At 52.8% G+C, this 25,977-nt stretch overlaps 1 protein-coding gene across 5 annotated transcripts in view; it reads left to right on the forward strand.

Annotated features, from left to right (window-relative positions):
* Positions 1-3,911: 3,911 nt before the first annotated feature.
* Positions 3,912-25,977, forward strand: part of GRIN1 (glutamate ionotropic receptor NMDA type subunit 1) — a 30,550-nt gene continuing 8,484 nt past the window's right edge. For 3 of the 5 annotated variants that reach the window (XM_042835822.1, XM_042835824.1, XM_042835820.1), the window contains exons 1-17: positions 3,912-4,169; positions 6,595-6,729; positions 11,627-11,803; positions 16,636-16,736; positions 17,216-17,337; positions 17,796-17,970; positions 19,347-19,491; positions 19,587-19,670; positions 20,842-20,977; positions 21,271-21,398; positions 21,525-21,689; positions 21,782-21,900; positions 22,244-22,356; positions 22,806-22,954; positions 23,683-23,840; positions 24,015-24,176; positions 25,071-25,180. In XM_042835822.1, the coding sequence (XP_042691756.1) occupies positions 3,912-4,169; positions 6,595-6,729; positions 11,627-11,803; positions 16,636-16,736; positions 17,216-17,337; positions 17,796-17,970; positions 19,347-19,491; positions 19,587-19,670; positions 20,842-20,977; positions 21,271-21,398; positions 21,525-21,689; positions 21,782-21,900; positions 22,244-22,356; positions 22,806-22,954; positions 23,683-23,840; positions 24,015-24,176; positions 25,071-25,180 (2,437 nt within the window). Of the gene's footprint in view, positions 4,170-6,594; positions 6,730-11,626; positions 11,804-15,790; positions 15,854-16,635; positions 16,737-17,215; positions 17,338-17,795; positions 17,971-19,346; positions 19,492-19,586; positions 19,671-20,841; positions 20,978-21,270; positions 21,399-21,524; positions 21,690-21,781; positions 21,901-22,243; positions 22,357-22,805; positions 22,955-23,682; positions 23,841-24,014; positions 24,177-25,070; positions 25,181-25,977 lie in introns of all 5 variants that reach the window. The other 2 variants (XM_042835821.1, XM_042835823.1) reach the window with 1 other exon arrangement.

A 25,977-nucleotide genomic window follows, 5' to 3' on the forward strand; every position in this document is an offset into this window, starting at 1 on the left:
GCTATGCATACCTGTGCATGTAAGTCCCTTCTTATTCCAAACTGTTGTTATTTTTCACACCGTCTTTTCCTCTGGCCACTGGTGTTTTGGGTCCCACTCTCCCCCAGCCACACTGTACTCACAAGGGTGGCAAAAGTCTATGAATCTCCTGCAGGGAGAGTTGAGAAGAGCCAACAAGGAGGTGAGATGTGCCAAGAGCTGTGCTGCCTGGTGGCTCCACTGGCCACATCTGAGAAGGACCTGGATGTCCTGATGGCCATCAAGTTGACCATGAGACACCAATGTGCCCTCATGGCCAAGAAGGCCAATAGTGCACTGGGGTGCATTACAAAGAGCATGGCCAGCAGGGTGAGGGGGGTTCTCCTCATCCTCTACTCTGCCCTGGGGAGGGAACATCTTGATTATTTATTATTGTGTCCAGTTCTGGGCTCCCCATCTGAAGGCAAACAGAATTATGTGGGAGAGACCAACAGGGTTCCTCTGCTTACAGGGTACCTAGGGCTTCGGATTCACCACTGAGCAGCAGCATCCAGCATCTCCTGTATGTGATGTCCAACCAACATTTCCTGGTTGTGATGAAGGCTCCAGCCATGGAATCTTGACTGTGCAAGAAGGGGAAGGTTGGACATCAGAAAGTCTTATTTCTGACTCACCATCTCACCTGCTCCAGGTGTGTTGAAGTGTCGAGAAGTGGCTCTGGAAATGGCTGCTCCAGTGCTGAGAGCCCTGGCCTTGCTCCCACTGTGCAGCATCCACAGGCAACATGCTTCCATTCCATCCACTTCATACTCTCTATAGCACACACAGTTTTTCCCCAAATAACTTCTGTGGACTTTTAACCAGTTTTCCAGCCCCTTTGTAAAGAATACAATCTACACAGTGGCAACAGTTTTTCCACTTACAGCTCTTCACTGACAGCAGCTCGCAGAGCTCTGCCATAGGCAGCACTCAGTAGGTGCTCTGCTTGGTTTCATGCATTAACTTTGTCACTCCTCTGTCTTGTAGATGTACACAAAAGGCATTACTGAAGCCTATATTAGAGCCACACATTTTCTGATTTCAATTAAATTTTAACTTTCTCAGAAGAGGAATTCAGCTTGTTTAGTAGCTCCATGATGACTAGCAAGGCTCATCTATTCCTAACACTTGATTTCCTCATTTATGAAATCTCATATAGTCTTTTCCCCACTGGGGCTGACGCCTTGCCCCAAGGCAGATGAAACACTTATCTGGATTCAGTGCTGATCCCCTGAAGTCTCTCAGTTCTGTGTGGCTTTTCTCTGCCCAGGAAAGGCTCACAGCATTCCCAAGCAATGGGACACCACACAAGCATTGACCCCATCTTGCAGCTCGACTCTCCTGCATCCAGAAGGTGCCAGACGTAAAAAGCAGCATCATATTATGCATGTGCTAATTGCTAACAGGCAACTGTTAATTGCTTGCAGCAAACCATGATTAAGAAGGTTGCCATAACATGCCAGGGGGAAGCCACAGGAAAAGCAAAGACCATTGCTTGCTGCAGAGTCTTCACACAGATCAGCTGGTGGATGCAGTTGTACCCGCCATTTACACAGCTCTTACCCTGCGAAAACTCTGCGTGCACCCATTGCCTTCAGATGATCAAAGAGCCTGAGGACACAGCATGAGTGGAAGCCATGCAGTGAGAGCGTCTGTGCGGGCTGAGCCTTGCTGCAGGAGTTTGTGATCTGGGCTGTTCCTGGTGCCAGGAACAACTGCCTCTGGAGGGAAAAATGAACGGAGGTGACACAGTGCTTAGACCTGGTTTCCTAATGGCATGGAGCTGTTAGGGAAGGGTCAGCCTGGGCGTGAGGATAAAGATCTGCCACTGAGGGCAGTGGGAACAGCTCTGAGCTGACAGAGCTCAGGGAGTGCAGAGACGTTGCTCTCAGCTGTAGGGTTAGGGTTTGGGTGGTGCTGTGTGGGGTCGGGTTGGGCTCCATGATCCCCATGGGTCCTTTCCAGCTCAGGATGTTTTGTGGTTCTGTGATTTCAGCTGGTGAGGAGGAGGAAATAAAGTCAAATGTATGCAGTCTATCAGTATGGATGCACCTCTAGTTATCCATACACTTCACCCCTCCAAGAGAGCCTGCAGGGTGAGCAAAGCCACATGTGAGCAATACAAGACCATCAGCTCCATGCATGGAGGAGAGAAAACAGTGCAGTGGCACTGAACAGGGTGACATGTGCATGGATGTCTGTGCGGAGAGCACAGCTGGATCACTGTGGAGCTGCATGCAGAGCACTGCAAGAGTTAAGGCGAGGTGGGGCCGTGATCCTTCTCTCATCCGGTGCATCATGACTGCAATGGGCTCCATTGCTCTCCCAGCAGTCGTAGGCTCTCTGCTGGGTCTCCTTGCTGGCACAGAGCTGTGAAACATGGCAGCCCCTCAAGACTGCAACACTGAGGCATTGCACAACGGCCATTTTGCTTCTGCAGCTTCATGCGAGCGCGTGTGGGCAACGTGGGACCCAGGCAAAATGGTTTCCATGGCAACTTGCACTTCAGAGATGCCAGTGAGAAAATTTGCGTTGGGGGAGAAAATTCTGCTTCCACTCACGTTGCAAAACAAGCACAGAGGTGGGCTGCGGCAATACCCTCAAAATGGCTGATATAAAAATATCTCTGGTGATTTTTCTTCTGCAGTGCTCAGCCTGCTTTCTTGGCTGGCATACAGCCGATGGCATTTGTCCCATGCAGCTACAAAGCAACACGCTGTGGCTACCCACAGCCCCTTCGTTTTTTGTTTCCAAAAGGGCCAAAGCAACAGCTCTGGTGTGCAATGTTCATGCAACTGGAGAGAGGTGGTGCAAGAGGGAAACCCAGCAGCTTTCACCATGGAGCTCCAGATGTTGGCCACCAGCTGCTATGATCCCATGCCCTCTGGAGAAGGCAAGTGGTAGCAGAGGGTCAGAAAGACTGAGAGAACCACAAGAAGAATCTCTAGGTCATAGCCCAGAATTAATGGACAGAACCGAATGGTGAAACCTGCCCCAGTTGCTCCATGAAGTACTCCTGCAAGAATGGTGGAGGGATGAAATAAAGACAGGAATCAGGTGTGTGCTGCTTAACCACTGTTCCCCAGAGATGTGCTGGCCAAGATCCCCCAGCTCTGGGGTGAAAATTCATGGTGACATTCATGTCATGGGCAGTTCACCCCAGTTGGGGCTGGGGATGTATGTCAGAGGTGTTGTGTAGTTAGGAATCTTCGCGGGGGAAAACAAACCCAGGAGACCTCGTTTTACCCCACATGGGGTGTGATCGTGCTTCTCAGAGTAATAGGAACGCTCACACCCCGAATGGACAGTGCAAGAGAAAAGACGAGAAAGGAGTCGGACCCCTGGAGACGCTTTCCTGGCAGCTGGATGCTCAGCCCCACCTGGACCGCCCCCTGCACCAGCGGTGCTCCCATGTGGTGCAGGAGCCAGACCCCAGCCCTGCGCTCCTCGGGGCTCCCGCAGCCTCCTCAGGGTCGGCTCAGTCCCTCCCTCCGTCCTTCCTCGGGCTCCCGGGCGGCCGGCACAGGAGGGAGCGGCACTCGGGGCTGCTCCTATTGAACCCATCCTGAGGGAGCGGGAGTCGAGGCGGGCCGGAGAGCAGCGGCCGGGGTCTCACACCGACTCCGCCCGGAGCGGCGCTGCCGCAGAGCCCGGGGCCGACCCGGGGTCCCTCCCGCTGCCGCGGGGGCCGGGGGCGGGCCGGGGGAGGGCGCTGCGGCAGCGCGGGGCCGCGGAGCGGGAGGAGCCGCCGGCGGGCGGTGAGGCGCGGAGCGGAGCGGAGCGGTTCAGCACCAAGGAGAGCTCCCCGCGCCGCGCCGGGCCGCATGGGGCCGAGCTGAGCGGTGGGCGGCGGGCGGCGGGCGCGGACCCGGCGGGCTCCGGGCCGCCCGTGGATGAGCGCCATGCGGCTGCTGCTGCTCGCCCTGCTCTTCTCCTCCTCTTTCGCCCGCGCCGGCTGTGACCCCAAGATCGTCAATATCGGCGCGGTGCTGAGCACCAAGAAGCACGAGCAGATCTTCCGCGAGGCGGTGAACCAGGCCAACAAGAGGCACGGCACCTGGAAGCTGCAGCTCAACGCCACCTCGGTCACGCACAAACCCAACGCCATTCAGATGGCTCTCTCCGTCTGCGAGGACCTCATCTCCAGCCAGGTACCCCGGGCCGGCGACCCCATCGTCGGAGCCCTGCGCCCCGTCCCCAGAGGGCTCCGAGCCTCCCCCACCTCGCTGTGCCCCCCCCACCCCCCCGGGGCTCGGGGAAGGCAGAGCCGCGGATTGGGGTCCTGCCCCGCCGCCTCGGGGCACCGCTGCCCGCATTGCAGCCTTTATGTAAGCGAGCGGCGGTGCGGGCACGCACCCACTGCACGCGGGCACACGCGCGGCGACACGCGTGCACACCGTGGCTGTGAGCAGAGGTGGGTGCACGCGTGGGCATGAACACGCTGCGTGTGGACACGGGAGCACCGCGCATGCACACCCACTGTGCTCTCGTGGAGCGCTGCAGGAGCGCCCACGGGATGTGCTGTGTGCACACATGTCATGTGCATGCGTGCATCATTCAAACACGGGCACACATTCAGAATGCTGCATATGAAGACAGCATGCAGCACTGCTTTGCACACGCTACGTATGCCACATCCGTGTGCGCACGCTGCACCAGTGCACAGATATGCACGCTGCCACACAAGCATGTCCTACTGTGCACTGCAGGCACGGGCACACATAAAACAATGCATGCACACACCCAGTGCAGGGCACACATCTGAACAGCTGCACCACAGCTCACACACCCCCATTATCCACACAGCATCTCTGCTCCCCCAGTGCCACAAATGCACAGGACACATGGGCACAAACCTGGAGCACACACACACAAGCATACATACACACACGTGCGCACACTGCCATGCATGTGCTTTGACCCCACTTAGGCTCTGAGTGTGCGGGCGGACGCATGGACACCTGATCCACCTTGCACACATGCAGAAGATGCCCGCAGAGCTGTGCATGGGTACACAGGGATGCACACAAAGCATGCAAACCTGCACCATGGGGACACATGCACACAGTCATGATGGGTGCATGCACGCCCAGCACGCAGCCAGCCAGTGAGGGGGCAGGGAGCTGGAGGTGGCAGCTGACTGGGACACGGTCTCCTTAGCCGGAGGTGGGGGTGGCTGGAGGCGTCCCCAGGGACACCATCGGCTGCTCGGGATCCTTGCAGCTCGGTTGGATCCCTTGCAGGGCTGAGATTCATTTTGTAACCCAGCTGATGGATGCCCATGTCCAGGCCACCTCTAAGCCTCGTCCCCAGAGCAAACCCCATGGGCTGAGTGGATGCTGGGGCTGCTGCTCCTTTGCAATGCAGAGAGGGCTTCAGTGCTGGGGATCAGGGTGCTGGGGTTGCTGTGCCATCACAATGGCCAAAATCCTGGCTCCTTGGAGCTGTGGGGCTCAGCTGTTCCTACCCCAGCTCACTGGCACTGTGCCGGCCCCGCAAAATGGCTCCTCTCGGTCAGCTGCTGTGCCGCCTGTGCAGCCCTCGCCTCCTGCCTCTCTCTCTGCCCATTGCTACCCAACGATCTGTCCCCAAGTCACGTCCCAGCCCTGCTGACACAGCCCCTCACACACTCCTTGTGTCAGCTGGGCACCAGGCACCCCTTCCTGCTTCCCCACACCCCCATGTGCTGCCCTCAGTAATGTCCCCCTTCTCCCACGGTAGGGGCTTCAGACCCTGCCCCTCATCCCACCCTGTCCTCAGCCATCCCTCCTCCTCCTCATCCATCCTGCCCTGCAACAGGGTGCACAGCACATCCCAGTGCTGGGGGAGATGCTTGGAGGAGGGAAGAAGTGCTGTCTCCTCCTAGACATTGAAGTCCTTGTACAGATTCACCCCTAGCAGGAGACCTGATGCCAGCAGAGGACATTCCTCAAACAAAGGGTCCTGCGGGGTTTACCCAGCTCCTTCCCACCCCATTTGACAGAAACCAGGATCCTGCTGGATCCCAGCCCTCTCATCACAGCAGGATCTCGCTGCCATCATCTTTCCCCAGTTTGGTACAGTCCAGCACCCAGCACCCAGCATGCTGTTCCTGCCTTAGCACCGCTCTCCCTGCCCCCCCCGGCTTTCCCATGTGCCCAGAGCCAGATGGCCAATGTGCACTGTGGCTTGGTGCTCTTCCTCCCACTCCGATTCCCAGCTGACCACTTTGTATGTAATCGTCCTCAGAGGGGAATTACAACCCAGTATTAAGTGCGTGGTTAAAGAAATCGCATTACACAGTGCAACTGTAAGGGAGATGCTTCCCTTCAATCTGTAATCCATGGAAGTTATTAGTTTAGCTGAGCAGCTCGGTGTGGCACCTCCGTGAAGGTCCAAACCTGTGCAGCCCCATCCCCTCCAAGCACTGGGCTCACACCACCCTCCCCCAATGCATTCATTGTTTTGCTGCTGATGATTTGATTGCTGTTATTGTGCTAACATGGGGCTCTTTAACGTTGCAGAAAAGGAAAATCACACTCGATGGCCGATGTGCTCCTGTGAAATAATGTTTGTGTCATGTATCCTGTCCTGCAGGTCTATGCAATATTAGTTAGTCACCCACCTGCTCCCAACGATCACCTAACACCAACACCTGTATCATACACAGCTGGCTTCTACAGGATCCCTGTCATTGGTCTGACAACACGCATGTCTATATATTCTGATAAGGTAACTGATGCATGTTTCTAGTCTAGTACCTCATACATGTGATGTAAAGCGAGAGTGCCCATCAGGAGGGTTGATGATAAACGCTCTCTATGTGTCTGTCTGTCCGCACACCCTTTCCAGTTCAAACTGCATCTCCCTCCCTCTCTCACATTCCCGGAACATCCTTTTTTCGCAGCTGCCAGTGTTGACCTACATAGTGCAGGATGATTTCTGCAGCATTTCCCTGCCAGGCTGTTGGGCTCGCTGCTCTCCTGCCAAGCCAAGAGCTCTCACTAACTCCTGCCCCCATGGCTGGGGGAGGTCCTGGGTGCTGCCCAGGTGTGGGGCACCTGTGGAGGGGAAGAGGTTCACATGATGTTACTAGGGGAGCAAATAGAATCAGCTAATCTGTTGCCCTATGGCTGATGCCCCATCCCTGGGGCTGCTAAAGTCTGGGTTGGGTGGGGCGTTAGGCACCCTGGGCTACTGCGTGTATCTCTGCCTGTGGCAGGGGTTGGAACTGGATGGGCTTTATGGTCACTTCCTACTCATCCATTCCATGAGCACTGAAGAAGGATTGAGATTCCAGTGTCTCTAACCATCCTCCTCAGCTGAGATGCTCTCTGGCTGCATGCCCTCAGCTCCCAGCCCCACATCACTGAGAGCAAGATCGCTGAGAGCAAAAGCAGCAGGGCCGGGTTGCCCAGTGTGCTGTCACAGCCCTGCTGAGCGGTTTTGTTCAGGTGCACGAGCTCAGTGCGTGACATCAGGCCTGCTGCAGAGCACGAGTCAGAGCACGAGTCATTGGCCTTTACTTGGGAAATGTGAATATTCACAAATGCAAATGTTCAGTGCAAAAATAGTCACTCCACCCACATGCTAAGTGAAGTCAAATTTCAGGAAGGGAGGAGCAGAGGCACACAGAAAGCCAAACCAGCAAGGCTGCTGTGCAGGAGCAGCTACAGGGCTTGGTGAAACCATGGCAGGACAGCCAGCAATCCCTTACCACGACAACGACAGGAGCTGGGGATGTGCACATCCCATCGGGTCACAGCACTGTGGGAGGGGGACAGACACTGTGGGAGGGCTGAGTGGCAGACCAGGGGAGCAGGGGGCCAGGGCAGCAGAGATGGGGTTGGTGCTGCTGCAGGATGGAGCTGGGTTTGATCAGCAATGCCAGCAGGAGAGATGTGCAGGGAGCTGGGACTCACATGCTGCTGGTCCCGTTTGTTCTCAGCAGAGCCCTGATTGCCCTTTCCAGATGATGACCTTGAGCTGAGCGGATGAGAGCCTCATCCACGTTTTCCTATTTAAAAGGTGTTTTCTGACTCAGAGCTGGAGGGGAACCCATGGCAGCGGTATGGAGATGCTCCCCACCAGGCAGTGGGGCAGCTGAAGGGCTGCAGAGGGAACATCTCACCCCTTGAGCCTCAGTGCACTTCCTGCAGAGAGCTGTGGTGCCAGTAGGAATGTGGGCACAGGGAAGGGCTGGCTGGAGAGAGGAGCGAGGAGGTTGAATAACGGACTGGAGGGAACACCAAAGTGGAAGAGGGAACAGGAGAGCAAAAGGGCGTGGGATGAAGTGGTGTGCAGCTCTGCAGGATGGGCTGATGCAGCGCTGGGACACTCAGCTGCTTCCCTTTTGGCTTTGCAGTCATCAGCATGCTGATATTTTATTTTTTTTTAATTCAGGAAATTATAGCTTTCGGCTTCGTTTCTATGGAAACACACTTGTACGATCACTTTGTGTGCATGCCCCTGATTGGTTTTGAAGGCATCAGCCAATTTTAGCTAAATTTCACAGGGGTTTGAAGACTCAGAGTTAATTATGGTCCTCCCAAGGTTAAACTGATTGAGAGGGGAGGCGTGGACCTCGCAAAACAGGTTTCCCAGAGCCTTCTGATGCTCTCCTAGCATCTGCAGTCAAGCATGGCACTCAGTCTTCCTGTGGAGATACCTGAGGGGAGCAAGTGTTCTTGCTCCCAATATTCAAAGAAGTGTTTGTTTCAGAAATGGGCTTGCAGCCAGCTCAGCAGCCTTTGTTTGGTCTCCTCAGTGCATCTTATGAAACCATTCCCTGTTCCTTCATCAATGCTCCATATGGGCTGAGAGCTGTGAATGGAGCCCAGCTGAACTCCTTGTGCATCAGCCCCCACTGAACCACCTCCCAGCACACGACTGAGCTACTGCAGCTCTTTCAGCTTCCTCCCATACCTGCAGTGCCTCTGAGGGGTGGGCAGGCAGCACAGCAACACAGGGTCCTTTCACAGAGTTTTTTTAGCACCCAGCTGATGGGTTTTGAGTAATTATTAGGAACTTCCTGTGTTGGGATTTCTATCAAGTCTCCTTGAGATTTCCCACACAGCTCAACTTTGGGGCATGTTTCTGAGAGGGGCACTGGTGATGATTCCCACTAGAGTATAATATCGTTGCATGAATCCTGTAGGAAGAATCACAGTACCAGCCATGGACAGGGAGCTGTGGTGAGCCCTTAGGCAGAAAGATATAGAGGACACCACTCCTACTCACGGACCTGCACACGGTCCCTTTGTGAGCACACTTGTAGTACCTAGTGGTCCCACAGCCTCATCTACAGACAAATCCACATGTCTTCTCAACCTCAGCTCTCTTCGCACATTCTCACGCCAGCAAAGCCACCAGCATTAGCACTGCGCAGCTCCCAGCACATCCCCAGCTTTGTGACCATCATCGCTCCCAGTGCACTTGGGATTCAGCTGGATTGAACACACTTTGGAGGCTGGATCCAGGCCCAACCATCATATTTTACCCCAGAAGCAGAGCTCAGTGAAGAAGCACAGGGCTGTGCACCCAGGTTTTGATTGGAGACAGGAAGGTGCTGCAGGAAGCTGAAGAGCTGAAGTACGTAGTAATAGTCATTAAAAAAAAAAAAGGGCTAAATAAATGCAGTGATTAATGCATCCCATACCTTGCAGGACAGCCCCACATGCTCCATTCCAAGGGTCAGGAAAACTATGCTGAGTTTGAGAGGGCTTTGCAAGAGAACTGTGGAAAGCCAGGGTATCTGCTGTGATATTTGTTATCAAATCAAACAAAACCTGATCCTTAACATCTCCTGCACATCATCAGCTGGACTTATTAACCTTTAAGGGCCTTTACTGCCATTTCTCTGATGAGCTCTGGGCTCTGCAGGGAAGCTCAGAAGTCCTACATGCTTCCAAACACAGAATGGGATTGCTCATCCTGAAATCCCAACTCAGAGTTTACAATCTGTTTTTTTCAGTACCCCACAGAAAAGTTATAACTTTCTAACCCAAGAGCTGAGATACTGTCATAATGAGCCCAATACCCTTCTCACACCACCTCAGAACATTTGTGGAACTGTTACTGGTTTCTGGTTAAAATCTCAGTGGTAAAATTTGTTCATCCAAACCTTGATGTATGTATTTACAGCACTTAAGAAAGACAGGATCAGTTCAAACAGCATTTTTGCAGCTCCTGGGCTGCAAGATGGTTGAGGCACTAGAAAAGAGCCACGGATCTTCCCTGCTTCCCATAATCAGGGGATGTTTGCAGTGCTCTGGCATTTTGCTGCTTGCCACTGCATTTCTTTGCAGTGGGTCAGCTGCCCACTGTCCTTCACTGTCCCTGTGCATGGAGACATGGCCAGCATGAAAGCTGTGCCTGTTACCTGTGTGCTGCTTGGTTTGATTGGGCTTTGTCTCTGTGCTGCGCATGTGGAAGAGGCAGTGGCTGCTCTGGCTGCTCCTCCTATGGAGATCTATGGCAGTACAACACCTTTCTCCTTCCAGCCTGAGCTGGATACTTGTGACCCATGCTGGGTGAACAGCTCTGGACAAGATCTGGTTGGCCCTGGGGATTTTTCAGCCCTTAAAAGCAAACATTACTGTGCTATTCTTTCTGTCCTCTGCCTCCCTCCTGCGCAGGGCTGCTTTGTTGAGCAGCATCCATGCTGAGTATATGCACTGCCATTTTCTAATAGCTGACTGCAGGGCCTTTTGGAGAAGCTGCATTTTTTGAAACCTCTCTGCTAGCTACAGCTTTTGGTCCAATTGCTCCCCAAAGAGCTCTGAACTTAATTAAGCTGGAATCGCTATTGCTCAATCAGCCAACCATAATGATGTCTTTAACCAAATCAGATTGGCTCGCCGGGGCAGGAGTCCAGCACTGCCTCCTCCTGCATGCTGCTGCAGAACAAGCTGACCTAGAAACAGCCCAACTGCACATTATAAAACTGCTTCTCTGAGCTTTCCTCCTGACAAATGGCCGCTGTATACCTGCATGTACCTGCAGCTGCTCCTTACAATGCTCTGAAGGCAAAGTTTTCCCTTCAGTGCCCACAGCTCTGTAATATTTTTGGATAAGCAAAAGGAGAGGCTGTATTTGCACTGAATGTTTCTGACAGTTTGTTCATGGGTAGGTTGTTCTTCACCACGCATTTGTGGGCGACAAAGCAAAAAACCCTCTCTCTCATGCAATGAATTGACCACAGAAAAGCATGAAATCATAGCCAAGGTTTGCTTCTCAGCTGAAAGAAAGGAATGTAGGAACCACATCTTTTTTTTAGGAAACGATTCTTCTCTGAGAGCGTGGTTGGGCACTGGAACAGGCTGCACAGGAGTCAGGGCAGTCACTGTCCCTGGAAGTGTTCAAGAATTGTGGAGATGCAGTGCTAAGGGACATGGTTTACTGAGCAAAGCTGGTGATAGGTGGACGCTTGGGCCAGATGATCTTAGAGACTTTTCCAACCTTAATGATTCTGTGGTTCCATGATTCTATCTGAAGGTGTGCAACCCAGAGGATTACACAGAACTTCGTCTCCTTGCCCTTGTGTTCACAGCCCTGTCCGTGCAAACCCGGGTGCACACCGGCAGCTGACCCACACCAGTCTATGTTGAGCTCTTGTTCTTCCTTGCAGAGCATCCACCTGTCCTTTTTGCGCACGGTCCCACCATACTCTCACCAGGCCAACGTCTGGTTTGAGATGATGAGAGTCTTCAACTGGAATCACGTCATTCTGATAGTCAGCGACGACCACGAAGGTCGTGCTGCACAAAAGAAGCTGGAGACCCTCTTGGAGGAGAGAGAGTCCAAGGTCAGTTCCTGAACATTGTCTTGTAGCTTTGTTTAAGCAACAACAACAAAACTAGAAGTCTCGGGCTGTTGTATGTATGTAGATTTCTGTATGTAAAACACCTTTTCTTTCCATTGTAACATGGCTAACATGCTTAAAGCATCAACAGTGTCTGACTAGTACCTGACAGAACTTTGTACTTTATTCATTTCACTTGCTTTGCCATGGTCAAAATCTCCTACATGTAAATCGACTACAAAATGAAGGGAAGGATAACCTGGAGCTCTGCAAATGCCTCGCCCAAGAGTCCCACCTAAGGAGAGGACCAGTCGCTCAGCTTAGGGAAGCACCTGCCCCACTTACAGCCCATCCAGCAGTGCCAAACCAGCCCAGAAAGCAGCTTCTGAATTGGCAAACTGGTGCTCACCTTAGTGGTAGGAGGGGTGAGGGCGGCCGGCGCATTGACGCGCCGAGGTGTCACGCACCCTCTCTATAAATCTGTCGGCTCCCAGGCGTTAGGCTGGTGCCCGTTCCCATCTCCATTGAAGCACACGCTAAACGCTGCTTTCCTGACACCCCATACTGTCACCAGGGTGTGGTTGAGGCTCACGGGTGCAGCTTTATCGAGGAGGTGTGTGGCACCTGCACCCAAGACATGCAGGGAGCAGGGAGGAAGGCAGGGGAGACCCCAAGCCTGCTAGAAATCTGGCAGGGACGACCACCGACCTGAGTGATGGGACCAAGCAAGCATTCAAGACGAGCAGGAAAGGACAACGCAGAGAGCTGGTTGGCTGCAGTTGTTTAAAAGCAGCCACCTACCTGGAAAGCAAGGAGCAGCCTGCCCCGATGGGTGAATCTCAGCACGTCATCTGGCTTGAAGCAGTGCTAGGTCCTCTTTGGGCCACCTCCAGTATCCTCAGGGTTGGCACCATTCCTTCCATCTCCCTCCTGGCTCACAGGCAGGGACCCAGTCCGCTCTCTGCCAGTCCCACCAGTGACTGCTGGATGTTTGGCAGCCAGATGCTAAGGAGATGTGGTTGTACATGTACATCTTGTGCTTGGAGCTGGCATCTGAGTTGAGAGCAGTCACCTCTTGTCAAAACAATGAACGAACCACTGGTGCAGAGATCCATGCTGACCAACAGGCTTTTGGTTTTGGTGCTTGACTCCAAGAAGTTTCACCCTTGCTGCAGTCCGAGGAATCATGAGCCACTGGTGTGCCACTGAGCACGGCATCCTCCTGCCTCCAAAGGCACCTTTCTGTTGGGTCACAGCAGGACCATGTTCCTCCCCAACACCTCTTTCAGTGTCCAAGAGATATCTGTAGAAGCGCTGTACCTATTGTAAGTCTGCTCTGCCTTATCTTGCATCTTTTGCTTTCCACCTGCTATTTCCCTGCAGCTCCCATGTGTTGTTTTCTGTTCCCTCTGATGCCTGCACTCTTCTCACCAAGTTCCATGCTTCCAGGCACGAGGTGAATTTCTTCTTTGCTTGCCCATCAAACAGGAAAGCCTTCGAGATCTTGGTTTGAAAGGCAGGGCAGACCTGCCCTGCATCTGAATCTATGACGTGTTGGTGTCTCGTGGAAGCCATGGAGCTGCTCCAGATGTCCTGGCCATCCACCAGACTGGGACTTGTGCTCCGTGGTGGTAGGTCACCACACCTTCCCCTTGGGGTCTGCCACAAACTCTCATTTCTCTTTCCCTTAGAGAACTCGCTGTGACCAACTGGCTGGCCTGGCTGCTCTCAAAGGTGGTAGCTATTCCCATCAGAGCGTTCCCTTCTTCCTCAGTCTCTTCTGCTGCCCCATTTCTCTCCTAATCACTGGTGTGCTCAGTTTATGCTGTGAGGTGATGTCATAGATCCCTCTCTAACCTCTTCTGGAGCAGGCTGGACCCTGGGAGGAGCAGGCAGGAGAGCAGCTCTGACTTCTTCAAAGCATGAATCACAGCTCCCAAGGACCTGAGAGATCTGCTGTGCCTCACCTGGATCCTACCATGACTTGTATCCTGGAGTCAGCGTCAGGACGTGGTGTTCCTCAGACATGGATAAATGCTTCAAACAGGTGATTGGAGCCCAGCATTGGCCAGCCCTGGTACTCCACATATGCTAAACTTGTCTGAGATGTCTGCAGAAACTTCCCCAGGGTTTGCTGCTTCATCCTGAGTTGTACAGCTCAGAACTCACTGACCTCCACTGCTGCTTGGGTTCAGTTTGGGTACAAGATGCTGTGAACATCAGAGTCTGTCCAGGTCAGATATGGCAAGTCCCTGATGTGGCAGCTCTCTTCCTCTGAGACTGTGATGTTCGTGCAACAGTAATTTTTAAGTTAATGTTGGAGAATGTGGAGAGTGAATTTTGATATTGCAGGTCCCTGTGTGAAACATGGGCTGAGGAGTAGGGAAGTGCTGTGGAACAACATCAAAAATTGGAAAGAGAAGAGACATTGCCATTGCTGGTCACTACATTAGAGATGGGGACAGCGGGAGATAGAAGTGATCAGATGCCATTAGGTCCAATTGTGTTGGGCCCAAGACTCTGCTTCACTTTGCTGACCGGCTCCAGTTGAGATGCCAGTACACCCCAGACACATGAACTCAATCACATCTGGAGGCTGAAGAATGGATGACCAGGTTTCCAGTCAAATTGATGGCACCCGAAGGAAAACAGCCGATGTCTCTCCTCCGGAGAGTGTTCATGCTGTCCTGCTGCAGCCCTGCTCTCCCCAAAGGCAATGTTCCTCCAAGTCTCACTGCAATCTGAGAAGACTCAAAGAAGCACTTGCAGAAATTCCCACCATGAACGGCACCTAGAATGAAGGAGGAGCTGGACTTGGAACACAATTTTCCTTCTCAGATTCTTTTCCTTGCAAGATCCTGACTTCTTCGAATGGTGAAAAGTATCTGAGGAGAGGAACGGAAAACTCACACAACTGCACAGGCAGGAGAGCTGGCAAAGCTGAAGACTGGCCAGAGAGCTCAGGAAGAAGCAAGGTGTTTAGTGTGGAAAGCAAGATGCAGAAGCAGACGCTGACTGCCTCAGGATCGACCTGGGAAATGGAACCGTGGTGTTACAGGGGCGCAAAGGGTCAGGTTCCTGGCAGAAATCAATTGGCATAAGATGCTGCAAAGTGGAGATCGGAGTAGAACTGTGTCCCGTACATGCAGGTTAGGGATGCCCAGAAGGGTGGGAAGGGGCTGAGAAGAAGGGGTCAGACTGTCCCACCAAAAACTGCCAAGAGCTGTTCTGCAGGTGCTCTCAGGTTGTCACGGACAGGACCACAAGATGATGCATGGGACAGGTCCCCAGTCCCCAGCACCTCCTGAGGCCACTCATGTGCTGCAAAGCCACCCGGTGCCCCCAGAGCACCAAATAACAGCCACAGTGTCATCCCATGGTCACCATTGCTTCATACTGCCATGCTTTGAGCCAACACAGGACCTAGCGAGCTTTTTTTCCACTCTCTTTTGGATGGCAACTGAGCTCCAAAACGCTGCTCCCTCCTTGCAGGAGGTGAAGCTCAGCTCCTCACTTGCTGTGAACTCTCTTAGGGCGAACAGGATTGTAATGGTAATAGTAACGGTAGCAATGCTAATGCTATTGATTGTAACAGCTTGTGTTTATCCAGCACTTTCCGTACACAACATTTTGTCCTTTACTTCCACAGTAATTCCATGGAATTCCCACCACTTAGGCCCTTAGAGATGCATAGATTGTTTCTGAGCTTAAGATAAAAATCTCTTGCTGAAGAATTCCCCAGTCCCAAAGGGAAATGCAACTGCATCGCGACAGCTGTGACACTCAGGCTTGCTTTGCACCGTGACGCTCCCGCGAGAGCTGAGGCACTCTCTCCTGATAGTGGTTTTTGCGAGCTCCAGCGTTATAGAGACCCTTTAGCAAACAGTGGAGGAGGAGGTGGATGTTGGATTGCTTTACTACACGTCATTTTCAACTGTTTATAATATTCTTCTGTGTCTACATATTTTCTCTGTGCACATTATTCATCAGAGTAAAAAAAGGAACTATGAAAACCTCGACCAACTTTCCTATGACAACAAGCGAGGACCCAAGGTATATATGCATGGAAATGCACGCCGCCCACCAACCTAACTAGCAAATGAAAAATAGCCACAGCCACCAGAAAAAATAAAAAATAAAATAAAATAAAAAGAAAAAAGAGAAAGAGAAAAAAGAAAAGAGAAAGAAAGAAAAAGATCCATGACTATGTTTCTTGGTAGCACGTTTTTATGTTGAGATAGTTTGGTTTGGACTTGAGAATGGAAACCTAGCCAGCTGACCCTGGAAGGATTTCTTTTTGAGACATGCATGTGAACCAGTAATTAACTTGCAAGTTTTTTGTTTTTGTTTTTTTTTGGAAAGTTGAACCAACCCCCTTTCCTCCCTAAAGGAAACAGTTCCTTGGTGTAAGTCGTTCACTTTTACTCCCAAAGGTTAACCCTGTGCAATGTTTTTTTTTCATTTCCCATGTTTTTGAAAAACAACACTCGTTTGAGTTTTCAATTGCATTTCAAAGCCTTTTTCTCTTTCCTGTACAATGCACGCCTCTTCTTGGGTCTTGATTGACTTCAGTTTGCATGCACAGTGCAAAAAAAATAAATAAATAAAATAAAGACCAGAAAACAAAACGTTAAAAGAGAAAGGAAGGAAGGAAAGAAACAAAAGAAAGCAAAGAAAAGCAAAGAAAATAAGAAAAAAACCTAGCTGTAACCAATCTTATTTAGCAGACTTTCGTGCAGTTTAATGAATTTTCTTGACCCTTTTCTAGATAGCATGGCTCTCACAAGCAGTCCTCAGTCTCCCACGCTAACCAGCTTTGCTCACACTAATCACAGGCAGAGAAAGTGCTGCAGTTTGACCCCGGGACCAAAAACGTGACATCGCTGCTGCTGGAGGCTAAAGAGCTGGAGGCTCGTGTCATCATCCTCTCGGCCAGGTAAGGCCCGTGGGGCCCTCACTCCTCCAGTTTCCTCACTTCCCCCCTGCAACTCTGCCCAGCACTGGAGTCCATGCAGATTTGGGGCATGTTGTCACTTTTAGGGAGCATAGGAGAAAATCCACATAAAGTCCCATATCCCAGGGAGGTACTATACATTGCAGTCATGGTAGTGGTAGAGGCGCCTGGATGTCAGTGAGGTGTTAGCAGTGATGTATCCTGAGCTCCCTGCAAAGGAAGGTGTCTCATTGCCCCGTTCTTATAGATGGTGAGTGATAAGGAATGGGCCAGATTTGCTGGGTGCTGTGGGGTTAGACGAAGCTGAGAGAAAGCCTCCCAGTGCATCGTGGAGTTAGCCATTGCCCAGGAGAACCATCTGTCAGAGGGGATCAGAGCGAGCTGTCCAGGGGTAGAAGACAGGATGAAGGGGTCCATCTGGCACCCGGAGCCACATTGCCATTCCCTTCTTCTCATTGCAGTGAGGATGATGCGGCAACAGTGTACAGATCAGCAGCCATGCTCAATATGACGGGCTCCGGCTACGTGTGGCTGGTGGGGGAACGGGAGATTTCGGGCAATGCCCTGCGCTACGCCCCTGATGGTAGGCACCCACCAGAGGCATCCACCCTGCCGCTGGCCAGAAGATTGTCTGGGGCTGGGGCGAGTGGTCCAGGGGCACACCATGCCATGGTGGTCCCAAGCACGTGTTGAATCCCACTGTGCTCTTCTGGGTCTGAATAGGGTGGCAGCAGCCTGAGAGCCCTACCGTACTGCCGTGCCCCAAACCCAGCTGTCCAGTGCTTTGAGGCAGACTGTCACCTGAGGAAATGCTTGGGCAGTGGAATGGGGATGGAGCACTGATGTCAATGGCTCACAGTGCTGCCCCATCGCCCTTTGGCAGGCACAGCGATGCCAGCCTGGCACTGAAGCTCATGCAGCTCCCCCACTGCTTCTGAAGGGTCCCAAGTCCCACAGCTGTGTGCTTGCTTGCCTCAAACCCTACATGTGGGAGCAACACCACAGCCTAGTGGGGATGATCAGTTCCTCCACTCATTGCAGGAGTCATCGGCTTGCAGCTCATCAATGGGAAAAACGAGTCAGCCCACATAAGCGACGCAGTGGCAGTGGTGGCCCAGGCTGTGCACGACTTGTTTGAGAAGGAGAACATCACTGACCCACCACGGGGCTGTGTGGGCAACACCAACATCTGGAAGACGGGGCCCCTTTTCAAGAGGTAACTGGGGAAGGCTGAATGCCATTTTTTCAAGAGGAAGGAGCTTTAAAAGATGGGACCACAGGCTCACACACAGGCCTTTGGCTTCCCCAAGGGCGCCACCACATTGGTGCCTGGCACCAGTTCAGTCCATGCCATCCCATGGGTATCTTGTGGGCAGTGCTTGGACAACTGGGATAAGCAGGGGGTGATGCCCACGAAGAGACATAGGGCCCTTGAAGGATGCTTTCCTCATTTCTGGATCTTAATGAAGTGTTTGGGAAAGAGGAGAAACAGGTTTTCTGCCAAATCAGGACAGGGGGATTGTCTGTCAGATCAGATCTCAGTGCTGCAAGCACTGGCTAATTCAACAGTACTGGCAGAGTGTGGGGGCACAAGACCAGGAGGCAGGCTGGTCTCTGCTGTAGCAAATCCTGGAGCCATGTTTTTTGGCAGCAGGTCAGCTCATGTAGCGCAAGATTGGAGCACACGTTGGATCTCACTGCCATGGGCAATGAGATGGGCTGTATGTGGTGCCCAGAACCTGATCTTTATGTTGCATGGTATTTTCTACTGCACCTCTGCAGATGATGGAGACAAGGGCCTTTTCTGCAGGCTGAATCTGAACAAAACAGCAATTCCCTCTGCATGTGGTTCCCTGTGTTCCCTGTGCAGGACTGCTCTCTGCAGCATGCAGCCTGGCACCTTGTGCCAGCAGTGGGGTCCCATGCTGAGGGTTACTCTCTGCAGTCATGGTGTTATGTAGCATGCTCTTTCTGTATCTCTCGGTTCTGTTAAGCTTGGGACCTGCAGGGTCTGAAACTTATTTTGGAAAGGTTTCCAGCATCTCCCGCAGTGAAACAAACTTTGGCATGAGGCATTAGATGTTGTTCTCTATGGCACATTGCAAGTGGCCCCATCCATTCTGTGTTTTCTCTACCATCTTTCGAGTTTTGGGGGCTGGTTCTCCCCTTTGTAGTATATATGCATGCATGGGGCATTAGTAAAGTTGTGATGGGCTGGTGGCAGACAGAAGCTGTAGGAACTGTGGTATGGATGCAGCTCCCAGGGTGCCCCAAAGATCTCTTTGGGTGCTGCAGTATAAAAGACTGGGCTAAATCATTCCATAGGAAAATGGAAGTGATCTGGTAGAAAAGAGAGGACAGTGACAACAGATGTGGTAGTGCAGCATCTAGGAAACATGACTCAGACTAACCTTGTCCATCAGGAAACCACGACCTCCAAGCTATGAATGGATCGTAGGTATCAAAGCTAATGTAAGGCAACGAGCACATGAAAATGTCAGGCAATTGAGAGAAAGACTTCTGGTCCCTTCTTAGATCTCCCAATAGCCACAGCAGGTTTTCTAGGTCAGCCCACTGTGTTTCTCTTTGTAGGGTGTTGATGTCCTCCAAGTATTCGGAGGGTGTCACCGGACGGGTAGAATTCAATGAGGACGGGGACAGGAAGTTTGCCAATTACAGCATCATGAACCTGCAGAACCGCAAACTGGTCCAGGTTGGGATTTACAACGGTAGCAATGTACGTACAGGCCTGGACAGGAAGGTGGGTTGAGGTGTGCTGGTGTATCTACCCATGGCCTCATGTTTATCTCCTCCCTCTGGCACTGATCACAGGTCTTGACCAACGATAGGAAGATAATCTGGCCAGGGGGAGAAACTGAGAAACCTCAAGGCTATCAGATGTCGACCAAATTGAAGGTAACAACAAATGGCAGTAGGTGTTATGAGTTCATCCACATCCTGCTGCCCTGGGCAGCCTGGTCTGGTATTAAATGGGGAAGTTGGTGGCCCTGCATGTGGCAGGGGGGTTGGAGATTCGTGGTCCTTGAGGTCCCTTCCAACCCTGGCCATTCTGCGATTCTGTGATTCTGTACTGCTGCCCTGCAGCTGCCAGAACCTTCCATTCCAGAGAGGCCATAGCAGAGACACTTAGCAAAGGTGCTAGAGAGTGTTCAGAGCAGAGCACAGCTTCCTCCCAGAGCCCAACTGTAAGCGTGGTGCCCTTTGGTTGAGAAGGAGACAGTTGGAAATGGGAAATGAGAGAGAGCGACAGAGTGGAGGGAGAAGGTGTTTGCTGTTCCTTATGGCATGGGAGTCAGAGGGCACTTGGCACAGGTTTGCAGCATGTACAGCCTATGCAAGACTTCAATCTGGAGCCTTTTGCAGCTAAGGCCAGAAGATCAGAAGGAAATAGGTTCAGAAGGTGACTAAACAAGCTAACAAGGAGTAGGTGGGCTGATAGCTGCAGAGCTGGGCTCAGGAAATCTCTGAACAGCTGATAGCCAAAAGCTGGAGATGACAGTGGGGGAATGTCCCTCCATGCTTGCTCTGCTTGTCATGCCTTTCTCTGAAGCCTCTTTGGTAACTGGGCAAGCTCCTCTCCACTGGTCCTTCAGTCCAGGCGGTGTGAATCACACACTCCTACTGACTGTGAGCCTGTACTCCTGCAGAGGTGATGCAGAGGCATTGGGATGCTGCTTTACTAAGAAGATCCTGGGTAGGACTGGAAGACTCACATTTGCTCATGGCAATGTGGCAGCGACTAGAGCACAAGCCAGGGCATGAATCCCAGCAATGCAGTGACTCTCATCAACCTGCTCTTATGGCAATGGGTGAGAAGGACTTTGAGGACAGGGAAAAATTTCCACATGAGGAAGGCTGGCTCGTCTGATCCTCGTCTCGGAGAGGAGACAGGCGAATGTCTCCCTATGCCAAAGTCAGGTCCTGCTGCTGGACTGCGTGGTCCATGGGGACGGCACTGTGGCACTGTGGCCATGTTTGCCTGGAGAAGGTAGCCCCAATCCCCATCCAGGTGGGGACAGCTCTGGAAGGGGATGGCAGCAACTGAATACTTGTGCTTTCCCCACAGATTGTAACGATTCACCAAGAACCCTTTGTATATGTGAAGCCCACACAAGCAGATGGGACGTGCAGGGAGGAATTCACCATCAATGGTGACCCTGTCAAAAAGGTCTTTTGTACAGGGCCCAACGAGACCATCCCAGGTAAATCCATCTGGCAGTGAGCATAGCAGCATCCCCAGCCCACCTGGCACATTTGTGACCCTAGCAGATGACTTTCTTGCTGCCTCACTTCTGTGTGGTCTCCAAGGCTACTTTGAGGGATTGCACCCCATGTTGCTGTCTCCTGACATGCTCCCATTCCTTCTGCCTCAATATGGTTTGAAACTAAAGCCACACGGGTGGTTGCTTTCCCTGGGGAGAGCCATGGGTCTGGCATGGGATCCCTGGCAGAAGGCTGCATCCACCTGTCCCCTCCCATTTTCTCTTGCCCACAGGCCGGCCCACAGTGGCACTGTGTTGCTATGGCTTCTGCATCGACCTGCTGATCCGCCTGGCTGGTGTGATGAACTTCACCTATGAGGTTCATCTGGTGGCTGATGGTAAATTTGGTACCCAAGAGCGGGTGAGTTTAGGCAGCTTGGGGTATCACTTCTTTCACATCATGTGTCAAAACACGGCCAAGCCGTTCTCCGGAGCAGAGCTGGCCAGTGATGGGGCAGGGTCTGATCCTGCACGGGATCTCTGGCAGGTGAACAACAGCAACAAGAAGGAGTGGAATGGGATGATGGGGGAGTTGCTGAGTGGCCAGGCGGATATGATTGTAGCTCCCCTCACCATCAACAATGAGCGGGCACAGTACATCGAGTTCTCCAAGCCCTTCAAATACCAGGGTCTCACCATCCTTGTGAAGAAGGTATGGACTGGGCTGCTTGTAGGAGGGGTGGGGTGGGCAGGGTGCAGCCTCGCTGGGTGTCAAGCACTGCCTGCCTCTCTCGTTTGTGCTAGGAAATCCCCCGCAGCACCCTGGATTCGTTCATGCAGCCCTTCCAGAGTACACTGTGGTTGCTGGTGGGACTGTCTGTGCATGTGGTGGCAGTGATGCTGTACCTTCTAGATCGATTCAGGTGAGTGCTCCATGGGTCACTCAGGGGCTGCAGGTGAAGGGGAGGTGTCACACAGATGGTCTCTGTATCCTGGAGACAAATGTAATGGGAGCAGCACCAGCGTGAGGTAGACATGGTTGCAGGCCAGCATAGGGGATGTGAAAGGCTATGTGAAAGGCATAGGGCTTTGGAGCCAGGGCTGTGGAGCCAGCCAGGAGTGAAGAGCAGCATGGGGTACAAGTGTACAAGATCCACACTGCAAGGATCAGTGCTGTAAGGCTGCATCAGAGTTCTTAAGGCATGAAAGAAAGCCTGGAGAAAAGGGATAAGGGACATCAGAAGAGATCTTGCTCTTGTTTTCCAGCCCATTTGGACGGTTCAAAGTGAACAGCGAGGAGGAGGAGGAAGATGCCCTGACACTCTCCTCAGCCATGTGGTTCTCCTGGGGAGTCCTGCTGAACTCCGGCATCGGAGAAGGTGCGTTGCACGGGCAGTGGTGCTGCTCTGCCCTGAACACTGTCATGGACCCACAGGGACCCAAGAGGCACCTGTCTTCCTTTCCACATGCTCTTATCGGTGCCCTGGGAGACCAGTGAAAAATTGTACAGTTCTTGTCCCCCGAGACTTCCTTGGAGGGGTACTTGGGGTGCTGGGGGGTGGCACACTCATGGCGCAGCTGCTGCAGACTCTCCTGCCAGCCTTCACCATCAGTGATGGGAAAAGTCTTTCCTGGGCTCCCTTTCCTGGTGTTACTCATCCAGTAGGGTTCAATGCATGTTTTTCTTTGGGTAACACAAAAGCTCTTCACACATCTGTTGGATAGGGCACATTTGTAGATGCCATTCATCTTGTGTGAGGTGGTTACAGCTTTGGTGATCAAGTCAAGCTCTTGTTGTGCCAGTCTGAGCTCTCCTCTCTCTTTCCAGGTGCTCCTCGGAGTTTTTCTGCTCGTATTCTGGGCATGGTGTGGGCTGGCTTTGCTATGATCATTGTGGCTTCCTATACTGCCAACCTGGCTGCCTTCCTGGTGTTGGACCGTCCTGAGGAGAGAATTACAGGCATCAATGACCCCCGGGTAATGATCTCTTGCCTCAATTCCCTTTCTCTGCCCATCTCTAGGCAGAGATGCAGATGTCTTCAGTGCGTACCTCCTGGTTTGGTGGCTGGTAGTACTTAGAGCCCTATGTAATGTGGGTCTGTGCCTGGGTGGGGATGGGAATACACAGGCAGGGAACAGCAGAGAAAAAGCCTGTCCAGAAACAGCACGAGGCCGGCCAAACTCCTGCCAGTTCCTGGAGAGCCTGCACTAACCAACGAGGAAACAATTCATTATGGATGAGTTATAGCTAATGAAATTGTCCCTGCGGTGCAGTCAATACTCTCAGCAGATACTATCATGACTCAAACCCATTTCCTGCTCTGGCAAGGACACAGCCACAGCCTATCAATCCAAGCAGCCAGGAATGCACTCCACAGCAGTCCCAGCTGACTGCATCCCACATCTCACAGCACCCTCCGCCCTCAGCACCATCAGCCCCATCTCACTGGGGGGGTTCCTGCATCCTCAGTGCTGTTACAGAGCATCCACTGTCCACCACTGTGGCCCCAGAGCATCCCCTGTCCCATCCTGAGCACTGCAGCATGCACTCCCCCATGGCATCTGCAGCTCCACTGAGGTGATCGAGATCTTCCCTGGGAAGCAGTTCGCTGAATGGGATGGGAAATCAGGAAACACAATTTTGGGGCGAGCCAGTTTGGTTGATGTAGAACAGAAGAAATAAGAGCTCTGCCGTTGCCTTTCAGCTGCGCAACCCCTCCGATAAGTTCATTTACGCCACGGTGAAGCAGAGCTCGGTGGACATCTACTTCCGACGGCAGGTGGAGCTGAGCACCATGTACCGGCACATGGAGAAACACAACTATGAGAGCGCAGCCGAAGCCATCCAGGCTGTGCGAGACAAGTGAGTGGCACCTGCACCTTGCTGGGCAGGGGCTGGGGGGAGCTAGCGGGATTCTGTTCCTCGTGCATAGCGGATCTAAGATTAACTTAGAGCTGGTAGCCCCCTCGCTGCTCCTGCAGTGGCTGCAGACAAGCCAGGCTGCCCACCCTAATGAGTGTCCTCTTTGGTGTTCAGCAAGCTCCACGCCTTCATCTGGGACTCGGCAGTGCTGGAGTTTGAAGCCTCGCAGAAGTGTGACCTGGTGACAACAGGGGAACTTTTCTTCCGCTCCGGCTTTGGGATTGGGATGCGCAAGGACAGCCCGTGGAAGCAGAATGTCTCACTGGCCATCCTCAAGTCCGTACACAGCTCTCAGCCCTTATGCTGCATGTGTGCTAGCACACAAGTAGCCCTGTGTCAGGCACTGAAACCCTCCCATGGGGCATACTTCTCCCCACATCCCCTGGCTTCAACTCCCCAGGGCTGTCCTTTCTGCCCTGGTCCTGCTAGGCAGAGATGCTTCAGGTCCCCTCCAGAGCTCAACTTAGGCTCTACTATCAGCATCAGTCTGCAGCATGCTGTGCCACAAGGCACCTGGTCTCACGGATAAAAAGGGATTTCCACGTGTTAGTTTAGAAACGCTGCATTCATTGAAGAGAAGGGAGTGTGGTGATGGGGATGGGAACCAGAGAGTGGAAGAAGGGGAAGATGTAGTGTGTTGTTCAGGATCTGTTGGTGAAACTACCTGCAGGATTGGGGTGACATAAGGAGACTTGAGGCTCCACCTATGGGGGAATAATACTGAAGGATGGAACAGGATGGGTGGGATGGGGCTGTGAAGCCTGGAAAGACACCAGGAGCCCTTTGGTCCCCTCTGGTACAGGAAGGGAAAGCCTAGAGCTTTAGGCATCCTGGGACAGTGGTGGGGCATGGAGATGTGTCAGGAACAGGAGGCAGGAGCATCATGGTAGGATGTGCGATCCATCCTGCCTTCATCCCAGTGCTGTGCCATGGGCTGTTCTAGACCTCACAGTGGGGATCTTGCTGGGATGCAGCCTCACAGAAGGGACCTGTCTCCTTGCACAAAAGCCATATGGGCAAACACACACACAACCTGTGCACACATATCATCCATAGGCTTACCAGCAGGCTGCAGTTATGCACAGGGTCCTAGGGCAGAGGCATCCTGGCCTGCATCCCAGCCACCTGCACCAGGTCTCCTGTGACTGTCCCATCTCCTTGTGCTTTCAGGTCCCACGAGAACGGCTTCATGGAGGATTTGGACAAGACTTGGGTGAGGTATCAGGAGTGTGATTCCCGTAGCAATGCCCCAGCAACACTCACCTTTGAAAATATGGCAGGTTTGTTCTGCAAACCTCTTTCTTCCTCTTCGCTTGATAGCCTGCTTTCACTCAAGACATTCTCCTCTCCTGAGCCCTCCTCCCAGGCCAAAGCTCTGCTTCTTCTGGGTTTGTGCTTTCCTAGTGCTGGGAGGCTGCTGTGGTGGGCTCCCATCCCACCTCATCCAAAACAGCTCTGCGAAGCTTTCTCCACCTTCCCTGGGCAGCCTCCTCAACCCAGTGGCCTCTGTGACTGTCTTTCCCCTCCCCTCCCCGCAGTCTGGCTGAGCTGCAGCTGCTGGGGTGCAATGGGTGCAGAGGGAGAGGAGCAGCACTTGGGATGGGGAGAGAAGGGAGCCGGCTGCAGTGGGGCTGCCCCAAGGAGTGTGCTGGGGCTGAGGGCTGGTGTGATAGCTGATGCCATGTTTTCCTCTCCTTGGGCCTGCTTGTTTACCCCATGTGGGCTCTCTTCCCCCGGCCAGCACAGTGCAAGGTTGGGAGTGTCCACCTGCTGAGGGCACCACTGAGCATGGGATGGAGCGCTTTATTCTATTCCTTGGGACTCATAGTGCTGTGCCACCTTGCCATCCCCAACTATCCCTGCCTCTGAGGGTCACAGCAAGCTGAGTGCAGCTCAGAGCATGCTATGCTTCCCAACACACCAAGCAGCAGCACCAAAGCTGGGATTTTCTGCTGCAGACAGCCCTGGGAACAAGATCTGCCCCAGTGCACAGTACAGCCCCCAGCAACACATGCTCACCCATGGCATCACTGCAGCAGCTCCGGTGCCTGACTGCAAGGAGCCCATGCAGACACCC

Source organism: Centrocercus urophasianus, unplaced genomic scaffold (genome assembly GCF_019232065.1).
Source record: "Centrocercus urophasianus isolate 14NV4802_14NV808 unplaced genomic scaffold, USGS_Curo_1.0 seq_55, whole genome shotgun sequence".
Classification (NCBI taxonomy): Eukaryota; Metazoa; Chordata; class Aves; order Galliformes; family Phasianidae; genus Centrocercus; species Centrocercus urophasianus.